The sequence below is a fragment of the Ips typographus genome, linkage group LG7 (genome assembly GCF_016097725.1).
Source record: "Ips typographus isolate SLU linkage group LG7, UJ_Ityp_2.0, whole genome shotgun sequence".
Lineage (NCBI taxonomy): Eukaryota > Metazoa > Arthropoda > Insecta > Coleoptera > Curculionidae > Ips > Ips typographus.
This window is the reverse complement of record NC_138428.1, coordinates 651,411-664,645: the sequence shown is the minus strand read 5'-3', so window position 1 is coordinate 664,645 and position 13,235 is coordinate 651,411. Positions and strand designations below refer to the sequence as shown.

At 40.0% G+C, this 13,235-nt stretch overlaps 2 protein-coding genes across 2 annotated transcripts; one reads left to right on the top strand and one right to left on the bottom strand.

Annotated features, from left to right (window-relative positions):
• The first annotated feature begins 8,060 nt into the window (after positions 1-8,060).
• LOC145731853 (uncharacterized) lies at positions 8,061-12,361 on the top strand. The gene is made up of 10 exons (XM_081983843.1): positions 8,061-8,766; positions 8,830-8,971; positions 9,021-9,295; positions 9,350-9,869; positions 9,922-10,176; positions 10,230-10,424; positions 10,479-10,628; positions 10,682-11,049; positions 11,180-11,324; positions 11,379-12,361. The coding sequence occupies exons 2-10, from the start codon at positions 8,831-8,833 to the stop codon at positions 11,442-11,444; spliced, it is 2,115 nt and encodes a 704-aa protein (XP_081839969.1). The 5' UTR covers positions 8,061-8,766; position 8,830; the 3' UTR covers positions 11,445-12,361.
• Positions 12,161-13,235, bottom strand: Ubc7 (ubiquitin conjugating enzyme 7). The gene is made up of 5 exons (XM_081983850.1): positions 13,078-13,235; positions 12,941-13,022; positions 12,767-12,885; positions 12,577-12,717; positions 12,161-12,526 (listed from the first exon to the last, which is right to left on the bottom strand). Exons 1-5 carry the CDS (start codon positions 13,118-13,120, stop codon positions 12,411-12,413), a joined length of 501 nt encoding a protein of 166 aa, XP_081839976.1. The 5' UTR covers positions 13,121-13,235; the 3' UTR covers positions 12,161-12,410.

Genomic DNA, 13,235 nt, shown 5'->3' with positions numbered 1-13,235 from the left:
CCCAGCAGATTCAGACAATTCTAACCACTCAGGAAGGTATGTCACTAGACAACTTAGCCAAATTAGCTGACAAAATTCATGAGGTATGTACACCATCTTTAGCTTGTACAGTTTCTAGTGTAGATTCTGATATACACAAACAATTGGCTGAAATTGTTAAGCGTCTGGACAGATTGGAGACCAAAAGTTGTTGTCATAGACAACCACGCTCCAGATCTAGGACATCAGAGAGAACGACAACCAACAGGGCCTCGAACCAAAGTACTCTTTGCTATTATCATTCCAGATTCGGTGATAAAGCAAAAAAATGTAATAGCCCATGTTCTTTCACTATCTCGGAAAACTCAAGGGGGGAGAACCAGTAGCGGCGGGTTTTCTACCCTCCTCAAACCCGCGCCGCTTATTTGTGACTGACAATTCATCAAAAATTCGTTTTTTAGTGGACACCGGCGCCGAGGTTTCCATTTTTCCATACACTTTGCTTAAAGAAAGGCGTCCTCGCTCCAATTACCAGCTTTTGGCAGCCAACAACTCAGAAATTTCGACCTACGGACAGCGTACTTTCACCTTGGACTTTGGACTTCGCAGAAGCTTTCGTTGGACATTTCTTGTGGCCGATGTTTCACATCCAATTTTGGGAATCGACTTTTTATCTTTTTACAACATTATTGTAGATAGCAGAAAGCTCGCAATCTTTGACAGGACAACTGGCCTATCAACCATTGGAAATAATGCCAATTCTTACGGTCCTTTCATTCAAACTATGATTGTCCTTACAGAGTACCACAAACTTCTCAAAAATTTTCCATCACTTACCCAGCCACGCAACCAACACTCCAAAGCCAAACACAACACTGTTCATACCATTATAACTACCCCTGGCCCACCTGCATCAGCTCGCCCTAGACGTTTGGCACCTGACAGACTTGTCATCGCCAAAGAGGAGTTTCAATCCATGTTGGAACAAGGAATCATCCGCCCATCAAAAAGTAGCTGGTCCTCACCTTTGCATCTTGTTCCCAAAAAGGACACTTCTTGGAGACCGTGTGGAGACTATCGAGCTCTTAATGCTCGTACCGTTCACGATTCTTATCCGATCCCCAACATCAAGGACTTTACTCATGGATTGGCCAACAAGAAACTATTTTCCACCCTGGATTTGGTTCGCGCTTACAATCAAATACCGATTGCTGCTGATGATATACATAAGACTGCAGTGACAACACCGTTTGGTCTGTACGAATTTGTGTACATGTCCTTCGGGCTCAGAAACGCTGCTCAAACATTTCAGAGGTTTATGGATGAAATTTTCCGTGACTTGGATTTCTGTTTTGTCTACATTGACGACATCCTTGTTGCCTCTGAGTCAGCCGATCAACATTTAGAACATTTACGTATGGTATTCGAACGTTTATGCCAATATGGAATTTTAATAAATTCGTCAAAATGTGTTTTTGGCCAAAATAAAGTTCTTTTCTTAGGTCATGAAGTTTCGGCAGAGGGCATCAAACCAACAGACGAGAAGTTTTCTGCTATACGGAATTTTACCAAGCCCAACAACACTCAGCAACTTCGACGGTTTCTTGGGATGTTAAATTTCTACCGTTCATTCATTCCCAAGGCTGCTGAGCTTCAAGCACCATTACATGACTTACTTAAAGGTAAGCAAAAAAAACAGCAACCAATAACTTGGACTGATGTTGCAGTGAAGGCATTTGAGAGCTGTAAGGAAATCCTCGCTGAAGCCACCTTTTTGTCACATCCCTTACCTTCTGCTCAACTCATTCTGTCTACAGATGCGTCGGATTTTGCTGTAGGAGCCTCCTTACAACAAAAGAACAATGATCAACTTCAACCATTGGCTTTTTTCTCTCAGAAGTTAAATACTGCTCAGGCTAAGTATAGTGCTTATGACAGAGAACTGTTCGCCATTTATGCTGCTATTAAACACTTTCGATTCATGTTAGAAGGCCGCAGATTTACTGTTTTTACTGACCACAAACCAATCACTTTTGCTTTCTATCAAAAAAGTGACAAGTGCACTCCTAGACAGTTTCGATATTTAGATTTCATTGCACAATTTACCACTGACATTCGCCATGTTCAAGGTTCAGACAACATAGTAGCAGACTACCTTTCCAGACCTGAAATCTCGAGTATTGAAGATATTCAGATTAATTACCAAGCAATAGCTGCAGATCAGACTGACGACGCAGAACTAAACCAGCTGCTTACTGACTCCAGTTTAAATCTTCAACAGATTCAAATCCCAGGCACTGATGTTCAACTTTACTGTGATGTTTTTGAAAATAAATTTCGTCCTTATATCCCAGAAAAACATCGACTTAGTATTTTCAGAAAGCTTCATGGAATTTCTCACCCCGGTGTTAAGGCAACCATCAAGCTTCTGACCAGTCGTTTCGTATGGAGAAACATCAAGAAAGAAGTAGCCCTTTGGAGTAGGCAATGCCTCAACTGTCAACGCTCCAAAATCAACCGACATACTAAGACAGCTCACCAGAAAATTTCTATGCCTGACTACAGATTTGACCATGTCCACATCGACATAGTTGGACCATTGCCATCGTCCAGTGATTTTCGTTATGTGTTAACAATGATGGATCGTTTCACTAGATGGCCCGAAGCAGTTCCAATTAAAGACATGTCAGCAACCACCATTGCATCCACCTTTATTTCTACTTGGATATCGCGTTTTGGTGTACCCAGCAAGATTACTTCGGATAGAGGGAGACAATTTGAATCAAGCTTGTTCAAAGAACTTTCCAGATTCTTGGGTATTCTGCACATCAAAACAACATCATATCATCCTCAAGCAAATGGTTTTATTGAACGTTTTCATAGGACCCTTAAAGCAAGCCTCATTGCAGCCAAGTCGGATCGTTGGACTGAAGTTTTACCAATAACCTTATTGGGTCTTCGAAACATTTTCAAAGAGGACATTGATTGTTCACCAGCTGAGCTTGTTTATGGAACCACTCTTAAACTACCAGGAGAATTTCTAAATTCATCCACTGAACCAGCCAACGAAAATGAGTTGGTCAGCAAACTCAGAGCAACAATGTTAGAACTTCAACCTAGACCAGCATCTGATCATAGCAAGATTAAAACTTTTATCTCCAAGGACCTTTCAAGTTGTTCCCATGTTTTTGTGCGAAATAATGCAGTAAAACCACCTTTGACAGCGCCTTACTCTGGACCCCATCGTGTTATCTCCAGAAGTGACAAGTTCTTCAAGATTGACCTTGGCAATCGTAGTGACAACATCACAATAGACCGCCTAAAGCCCGCCTATCTGCCAGATGATTTCCAGATCCAGTCCGAACATTCGTATGCGCGCCTTGAAGAAGTTCGAAAATCTCCCGCAACGTTGCCAGCTAAGACAAGGAAAACAGTTCGTTTCGCGACTTTGTCGCTGGACGGGGGGTACTGTGGCGACACTGTCAGCAGTGTCAGCCGGCAAGAAGCAAAAAGAAGAATAGGACGCAAGGACCTGACTTCAGGGCGATGACGAGACACTTTAACTCAGGATTACAACACAAGATGGACGATTCTTGCTCAATGCTTACGTTTTTCGATCTCAATCATTTTCTAGTTAGTTCCTACAAAAATCTGTTATATTTGATTCTACATTGAATTCGAAGGGATTCAATAAAGTGGAGTGTTAAGTTGGTGAAGATTATTATTTTCCTTCTCCTTCTATGACACCCTTCAGTTTTAATGATAAAAAGTGGGATTTCGGTGTATTTTATTTTTACTACCTATCTACTAACTAGTTGGAAACGACTATATTTGATGGTAAATATAAACATTTGGAACTTGAAGAGGGTCATATAAAATCACTTAAAACCTACTCCAAGAAACAAGTTTTAACTAAAAAACAAAAAACAAAATTCTATAAATATTATTCCAAAGAGAAGAAGAAACCACTGAGCATTAACCTGACTACTAGAGTGGACACGGCCAGGTTTGTTATCTTGACAAAAAATGGTGGATGCGCCGTTGGCAACAATGGTAAAATACGTAGGTGGATGCGCATAAAAGCTGGTTACAAACCAACCAATTAACACGTGTAAAATGTAAATGAACTTATCAACCAGTTTCCACGATTTCTTCTTAATGGCCTCACTTACCAAATTTTTTTCAAAGATCTGGGCTCCCGTACACCATAAATTACGCGCCTAATACCAATGTATCACCGATATTGGGACATTCTGATCGTATCTTGTGTTGCGTTCGTGTGAAATTGGGAGTTTTGCATGTTACCGTTTTGTGGTTTGCTGGTAAAGTTCCTGTTTTCCTTTGTTTGGTTTGTTTGGTTTTTTGGATAAAGGTTTGTTGAGTGACCAAACTCGCCAGTACTGTGAGTGATATGGTAATTTGGATGGATTTAACAAAAATTTGGTGGGTAACGCCAAAACTCTACCCAATTTAAAATAACCAATATCGATCTTCCTAAACGCTGCCGATACTATATTAATATGTATGTTTCAAGTACATTAGAAATTCCATTTCGGCCAGAATTAATTGATATTTGTTAGTAATATTTTTTCGACTCACCTACGCGACATATTAACGGCCTGGAAACACGTTATACGCCGTTATAATTACCCGATTTTAAATGGAAAAGACAACGGACGTTAGATCAGGCGGTACCTTACCGGATTCATCCTGGCAAAAAGACGATCGCAAAAGCGGACCCGTCGCTACATATCGGGCCCATAAAAAGCCCATATTAACCAGTCCGGCGCGACCTTTTCCAATGGAACGCCATAATTCACCCAACAAATCACTTCGGATTTTTACCGTACTAATGGGACAATTCGTATGCTAATGCGGCCATCTTTCTGTCAAGCGCTTTAAGAATTCCGAGCAATATGCTCTCCTGCCCGAGCATTTCATTTAAAATAATATTTCCAGTTTTTGTAATACGCTGGTGTGCTAACCAGTGTCGGCTCGTCTAGATCATTCTTCTTCTATTCTTCTGCTTACCATGCAGGTCTTTTTCAATTCAATTTGCAGTCTTTTACCGCTTATGCTCAACCAAACGCCTGTAAATTTGTCTTCTCCACTTGTGCTTCGTAATATGTACTCGTACTCTTAGAATTCATCCTAATCCTATATCCCCCAATGTTGCCAGGTCTACCGTTAAAACAATATATCTACCGTTTTTATAGTTCTTCCATTTTTATAAATTACGATTATGTTGGTTGTAAAACTTTTTATATACTTTTTCAGTTTATTGAATAGGAAACTTAATAAGGATTCTGAAAATGCGCTCAAAACAGTCATTTTCCTACTCCAAATTATACAAATAAATATAAATTATATAAATACAAAACTGATTATTCTACCGCCATTAAATATTTTGACTTGGCAACACTGGCCATCCCTCAGTGTCCACAACCAGGTCTACAGTCCTGAGTGAACTTCAGGCTGTTCGACATCCTGAACTTGAGACAGCTTCTCCATGGATCCAACCAGGACTGCCTCTTCTTCACCAGATTGTGCATTTTCCAAAGCTTGACATAAATTGGTAATAGCAACTTCTACAGCTAAAGCTTCTTCTTTCTTTGATTGGTGGCCTAGAATCACCGCTTCAATGTTGAGTTTTTTGCTAAGTCCTGCCATAATTCCCAAAAATTTGTGAGGTCTTTAGAGGGTTTCTTCTACTCTCTATTGCTATTTGGTCTTCAACAGTTTCTGCAGTTTGGACAGTTGCTAATTGTTTTTCTGTGCTACATCTTCAGTAAACGGTTTTCCAATTGCTTTAAGTTCTTTCTTGACTGTTGCTTCTGTAACTTCTTTTTCTAAAGAAGGTTCTTCCACAATTATCATTAATCATCAGCCAATAAACGGTAAGATGTTGTCTTGCGTATTTACCAACCCAGTGTATTAGTATCCTTTTCTATCAAACGCCATTAAAACGGTATATCAGTGATTCAGTTTTAAACCTAACGTTTACGTCACGTTTTCATGTCAAACTATCTCTATCCTGCTTCATTAGATGCCATTGAAACAGAATGGCATTTTCTTCCTTTTGATAGTTGTCCAATTAATGCTTCTTCCAGCATTATAATGATGGATTTTCCTGTTTCAAATATCAACCAGAGGATTCTCAGATCATCAAGATCATTTCTTCAGTTTGCTTGAAGTCTTCCAGCTGCTCCAATTAATGAACTTTAAGGTCAGTGATATTAAATTATTGAAGACAGAATAATCTTCAATGGGTGAGTCAGAAATTCCAAAATGCTGTTGAATTTGAGATGAAAATTGAGATGAAACGCCACTGAATAAGTCACAAATTTATTTGATATAAATAAGTGGATAAGAACAGAGATCGGGTCAGGTGGTCATATACGTAGCCTAATATTAATAACCATTTTTATGTTTGGTCGTTTTCAAATTCGAGATTACCCCGAACCGAATATGGAAGATTTTTGGTTGGTTCGCGACACCGGTGATCCATTAAAAGACCAAAACGACGCCATATTTAAATACACATTGCGGCAGGTGTCGAGGTGGCATATCGGTCCTGAGCAAAAACGCATTAATAAAACCGAATAAAAACGTCCCGCCGTAAAATTTTACCGGCTTCATATTTCTGCTAATTAACGCGGACAAGTATCGCTTTATTCTTGTAAATGATGGTGCAATTATTTGGATCCATGCCCGTTTTACAATATCGTGTTCCGGGACATTTGCATATCTGGAGGCATATAATCGTTAGTATGCAAAATCCGAACGTAGATCGGGTCGTAGTGCGTTCCCCATTCAGAGTAGGCAACGAAGAAACTCGTGGAAGAGAGCATCGTGGCCGGGGCAATCGAAATAACGATTTATCATTTTTAATCCTCGCCCCGGACCCTGGGAAGGAAATAATTATAAATAACGCCGCGCCGTAATTGATTCCCGCTCCACATGACTAGGCAAATGCAAATAAATGGAATTCCACGGGATGAGTATCGCACCTGCGATGATGCTGCCCCAGGTATCTTCGACGCCCACGCGGAATCTTCTCGTTTACTCGCCTTGGTCCGAACAAGTGTCTTCTTTACCTTCAGGCACTTCAAACCGGTCGCATGTGTATAGGCAACCATACACACACTTAACATATTACTTATTAAAGAATGGAATAACTACACTCCTGACACTTTGGTGACCAACTTTATCACACAGTACGACTTCTAGCCAGCAATTTCAAGGCTCTTTTAACTTAAATTGCTTTAATATCTCCATTAATCATGCTTTGTCAAGATTTGCTTTTTCATAACATCCAAGGCTAGTGCACATTGATATTGGTAAAAGCTGGTAAGATGAGTTCATTCATATATCAATATTCCGGCACTTTTTAATCTGTTAATAATTATCAAGTTTGATTAATTCTACCAGTAATGCGCTTAAAAGATGTTTTATTGTTATGTTTTAGCCTGTGTAACCTTGTAATATAAGCCTAGAACTCAATTTTTTTTTATTTATAATAAAGATGTTGTAAATCACAAATAATCCTAAGGTCACGTGATTTCAGTGTGATTTTGTAACCTCAATATCATGTGATTTTTAGATAATAAAGCGCCTTTAGGCACTTTGACTACTTAAAAAATGATCTATATCCAGGGTGGTGAAACTTCCATGGACGGCCTTTGTAACATGAAAAACTTAATGACCCACTCAAACTCTGCATTGTCAAATTTACTCATTGTATGGCAACGTCGCATTTGAAGTTGAAAGTTGTCAAAAGTTGACATTTGCTTTGAAGGTTTTGTGTTGTCTTTGTGTTTTGTTCTTCAAATTGTTCAAAATAAAGGAAAACCGTTGTCCTTCCACTGTATTCTGCTACTAGTCCGTGCAGCCAGGCTGTAAAACTAACGCAAGAAAGAAGAACCAGGATTTAGAATGGTTTTTGAACCAAATAAGGAGCAAATAAGGTGAGTTTTTTTGAAAGATACAACTGGCTTTCAGTACACCATTTTTCTAGTAAAAACTTGTTGGATTATGTTCTAACTGATGTTTCAAAATTAAATTTGATATAAATTCGATATGTTTTATTGCAGAAAATCACAATTACAAGACAGGATCACGCGGCGTGGTAGATTTACGAGCTGGGACGCGGCGGGGCGTTAAGTGGCGGCCACGTTGGGGGGGCACCGGTGCCCCCTCTGAGAAACGTATCATTTGTCGCGCCGATGATATTTCTGGACCGATTTTACGCTTTGCGACTTTGATTTATGCATCGAACAGATAACGATCCTTCGATTGGAGCCCCATTAGTTCCTGTTACATGCAAATTAATCGCTAACTCAACGATGACCACGAGCTCTTAAAAACCCAAAAAATTGTCTTAAACTGATTATTAATAGCACTGCCGTACGGTCAAATTCAAAATCCCGCTCTTTGCGACTAACAGGAACATATCTATCCTTGTCGCACTCACTTTTATAACCAACAAACTGACAGACGACAACTGAAAACTCGCGTCTGTCAGATGTAAAACATCAAACTAAATGACTCACTACCCTTTTAAGATTAGTAGAAGAAATTTTGTGATGTTTTTGTGTCTAATCACAAGGAGAATTAATTTAAAATGTAAATAAAGTAATTAGCGGCTTACGGTAAATGAAATTCGTATCCCCGGGCAACAAAGGCCGTAGTTTTGCTACAGGAAGCCACGAAATTGACTGTTCAATCTCAACGTTCACACACTACACAGTGTGATTTTCAGTTAAAATTGCATCCTAGGACTGTAAGGTAAGCCCTACTACAAATTAGTATTAATATGTTTAGAACATATAAACGCTACAATTAATTTAGAATGGACTTGGAGTCTCCACCATCGAGCTCCAGTTGGTCCCAACCTGTAATTTTGAGTGAGGACAGTGGCCTACACATCACTTCAGGCTCCTGTTTTAGTGGCAACACCAGTCGAAGTGAGCAGAAATGTTTTGGGTTTGAGGTTAGTGTCCAAATCTTTCTTAATGCTTTTACTAAAGTTCACATCACAGGACAGTGACTGTGAGGAAAAGTCTCTTTCCCAAGATGATTCCTTTGATGCAATGTCTGATATTATGTGTGGGGAGCACTACAACACCTTGAAAAAAGGTCCAAACTGGACAGAGACCCAAACTACTACTTCTCCAATTGAGCCCCCTTTAGAGTTTCAGGACCGGCCTAAAACCGCATCTCCTGTGATTGACTTTTTTTGTGACAGACTCACGCATCAGATTTTAAAGAGAGTTATGCGTGATTTTAGAGATCAGTGCTGCTTCGGACCTCTCAGGTTGACTGTCTAAATATAAAGCAGTAGTTAACACTAAAACTGAACTTTCTGCAGCTCTCCAGTGCTACAACATCCCATATCACCTCCTCCCTTGCCATCTCGCGCCATTAATCACAAACAACCCCCTATTAGGCCTTTACCTGAACTCCCTGCAGGTTTCTGCCGTCCCATTCCACTTTCAGTCAGTTATTTCACTTATTCAACCCCAGTTCAGCCAAATTTTGCCAGTTCCGCCTCCCCGTACGTTAGCCACACCCCCCGGCCGTCCTCACGCTCATCATTAGGCGGGTCTTCTCGCCTAAGCTCTTCCCACAACTCTTTAACCGTTGCTTACACGCGACAGGTGGATGACTCAACTTTCATCAAACAGGCTGTGTCACATGACACATTATCATCCAATCAGATCAGTGATTTGTACAATGTACCCTTTGACAGTGATGTGTACTCACTGCCTGTGGATGTAGTGAAGCCTAAAAAGGGCGTGGCAGGGCGGAGTAGCAAGAGAATGAGTTCAGGGCGTACAAGCAACAGTAAAGTGGGAAAGAAGGGTGTGGTCAGTAGTAGAAGAGCACAGGTAAGGTTAGAGTAAAGTTTGAGGTGTCATTTAAGTCATGGTTGTTGAGTAGCGACACAGTGTTGCCGGAACTTCAAGCACTGCCGGAAGTGAGCCCATTCACATGACCTTGCAGGAAGTGAGGACCTACTTGCAAACTTTGTACTCCAGCAGTTCAGACTCAAGTGAGGCAAGTTACAAGAAACGCGACTGTCCCTCTGAAGGTTTTGCGTTTTCCAATAATTTTTGTTGTATCAACAATAACGGCATTAACAACAAATATCACCATGCCAAAAGTTTCGGCAGTAATAACAGCAATAACCGGCAGGTTAGTTGTTTGGTGCGTAATGTAACTTTGAGGTTAAATACTCTCGCGATTAGGTGGCAAGGCCTAAAAAGTCAACTTTCCTCATCAACTTGAAGAATAAAAAAGTTAAAGACAGTTGCGATGACGCTCGGGGGTTAACAATATCCCCGGTTAAAAAAGAGGGACGGCGACGTAGGATTTTTAATTTCAAGCAAGCCTTGTGCAATTTGTTTAAGTTTAGACGTTTCCTGTCTGTTGAGGAGAAAATTGTAAGTTATTAAAGTATTTAAATAGCAAGGCAAATGCAATCTGGGAAATTAAAGGACAAGTCTGAAACTGACCAAAGTTCTAAAAAAATTGAAGACTTGAGCACCAGGGCTCTGCCCCCTTTACCCCCTAAGAAGCCCCAGCAGGATGATAATATAGAGGATCAAGCCTTGGATTTTGCTACAAGCATTCAAGAAGTCAAAGATGTAAGTTTGATTAGGAATCAAAGTATTTTGGTCGTTAAAGAGAGTGGTTTCAGTATGGATGGTATTGGGGCCCTTTATCCAGTGAAGCCGCCGAAAAAATCTTGTCAAACGAACCAGACGGGTCATTTATAGTGAGAGACAGCAGCGATGACCACTACATCTTTTCTTTGACGTTCAAGCTAAACAACAGCGTGCGTCACGTGCGAATCGAACATTTCCAGGGCAATTTCAGTTTTGGCAGTTGCGCCAAATTCAAATCGCAGACGATCGTCGAATTCATCGAGAACGCGGTGGAATATTCCAGAAGTGGACGGTACCTCTTTTTCCTGCACCGTCGGCCTGTTATTGGTCCAGTGAGGGTGCAGTTGCTCCATCCCTTTTCCAGGTTCAAGCAGGTGCAAAGTTTACAACACATGTGCAGGTAATTTGGTCACATTTAGGCCCAGTTGTACAATAGTGGTTCGTTCAACCATTAAACCGGTCTTTGAACTGTGATTGTACAACTGAACCTAAAAAGACACCAGGACAGTTGAGTTTAATCATTTTGACAGATTCGTAATCCATAAAAACGTACGTCGAGACTTGATTCCTGACTTGCCTCTTCCTAGACGGATGCTTGATTATTTAAACACTCCTCACTATTATTCGGAGCGTTTTTGCGAAGAAGACCCGCCCCCGAGTGAAGAAGAGCCACAGGTAAGTTTGTAGCTCCTATTTACCAAAGTTTCTTCCAACTTTTTTCCTGTAAAGGAAGATCACCCAATCAACGAGTACATAGTGTTGAATAACAGCACTGAAAGGCACTCGGTGGTGTAAACACACCACTTACAAGTCGAAAAAAAGGGTAATAGTTTTTAAGACTTCTGTAAATCGGTTCTTTAGTTCGTAAGTTTTAAACCAAAGTCTTATATGTGATCTAACTTCTATTTCGTAAGGGTAGCGATTAGTGGACGCTCTAGAGAACGATTTATTGTTTAACGTCGTACGCACAATCCTAGAGCTTTTCTATCATACTTACATAAGTAGTATTCGAAGTGTGTAAACGCGTAACTGCTATACAGGGTGGCTCAATTGATTACTTTGACTATTGCAAATTTATTTTTTGGCAGTATCTATTACAGTAAAATAACCACATCCCAAGAACTAGACTTAATTAAATGGTCCACCCTATAATATAACGAGTGTTCAATAATTGTTATGGTGGTACATGAACGTAGGGCCGTTGATAAGTTCGTATATGATTCGGATTGACAGCTGTCATATAATAATTGTTTGCAACGTTATCTAAGACAATTGCCATCTATAGGCGACCTGACCATAACAATTATTGAACCCCCCCTTATCTGTCGCTGCATTCGTTTTTACGCTCCTTGGAGCGAGCAGAGCTTTCTTGACGTCACAATGACGTAATTTGACAGTTGGTCAAATTATGGTTTTGCCAAATCACCTCATCTTGACTTCAAAAACGCTCTGCTCCCTCCATGGAGTTTGAAAACGAATGTGGCCAATGTGTGTAACTTGAAACGATAATATTTGAGTAGGTTGTGATTGAAATATCGAAGAAAAAAGTTTGTTTTGTTTGTTAAAAGTTTATTAATTTATTTTTTCTGTGTAACTGTAGTGATTATCAATTTTATGTTCCTATGTACCTTTAGAAAGCTTCTGATAAAAGTATTATGATTTTAGCAAAAAAAGTGGAAATAATAAAATTGAAGACAGTATTTAAAAAAAAACATTATTTCAACCAACCCCCGTCCCCCCCCAGCCTTAAACCAATCATAATCAAGGAATGCCTAAAGTTTGTCTAACTAATTTCTCTGCAATGTCATTGAACTCTTTACGATTCTCCCGCCACATTTTGGCAGCGTCCACATTAGCCCCACTTTCATCATTAGGCTCTACAAAATCCACATTTACCACCACAACTGTTAAAATAACAAAAACCAACCTGCCAGCATACTAACAACAGAAAGTAAAATTTTCTCAACACTTTGAACTGGAGACCACCTTTCCGCGCTAGACTCGTACCCCATAGGGTCATCCCCAGGGGCATGCAGTATAGAAATGCACACTCGACCATCTGAGTAAACTTTAATCCAGGTTATATATAACCCAATCAATTTAAACCTAATACCTACTGTTAGGATGGAATATATTGCAGGTAAATTGCATTTTAGGGGGGCTTAACGGGTAATCGGGAGGGAATGTGAGCTTGGCTGGAAAAACACCACCTTCAAAACAGGTGCCTTCAGGACCCCTAAAATATCACTAATTTATTTTATGTAAAGCCAGAAAGTTTAAGAAGGTGTTACGTGATCAGAGCCTCCCATTCAAAGAAGTTTTCTTCGTTTATGGGGCCCGCTATTATACCTTCAGGGGGGTTCAGTGTCAACTCTGAAAAAACCCTTCTAAACAATAGGACAGTTAGTGGTAAAGGTTGCTTACGTACGTTTGTACTCTGCCATCAATCTTCGTAGGGCTGAACCTGCCATTATTCAGTTTTTTTAAAAGGTATTGTAATTTTGTTCTGGAACAACAAATAAAAAAAAGTTTTTGACATTAGACCATTCTTCTCTCAAAAGTCAAAAGTCAATAAAATCCAGCCAT

Bases quoted from the DNA above. Each gene is read 5' to 3' on its own strand.
- LOC145731853 (XM_081983843.1), top strand. From the start codon at position 8,831: ATGGACTTGGAGTCTCCACCATCGAGCTCCAGTTGGTCCCAACCTGTA. The intron at 9,296-9,349 runs GTTGACTGTCTA...AACTTTCTGCAG, and splicing joins TGCTGCTTCGGACCTCTCAG to CTCTCCAGTGCTACAACATC. The intron at 9,870-9,921 runs GTAAGGTTAGAG...GTTGTTGAGTAG, and splicing joins TCAGTAGTAGAAGAGCACAG to CGACACAGTGTTGCCGGAAC.
- Ubc7 (XM_081983850.1), bottom strand. From the start codon at position 13,120: ATGGCAGGTTCAGCCCTACGAAGATTGATGGCAGAGTACAAAC. The intron at 13,023-13,077 runs GTACGTAAGCAA...GGGTTTTTTCAG, and splicing joins ATTGATGGCAGAGTACAAAC to AGTTGACACTGAACCCCCCT. The intron at 12,527-12,576 runs GTTGGTTTTTGT...TGGATTTTGTAG, and splicing joins TGTTGTTAGTATGCTGGCAG to AGCCTAATGATGAAAGTGGG.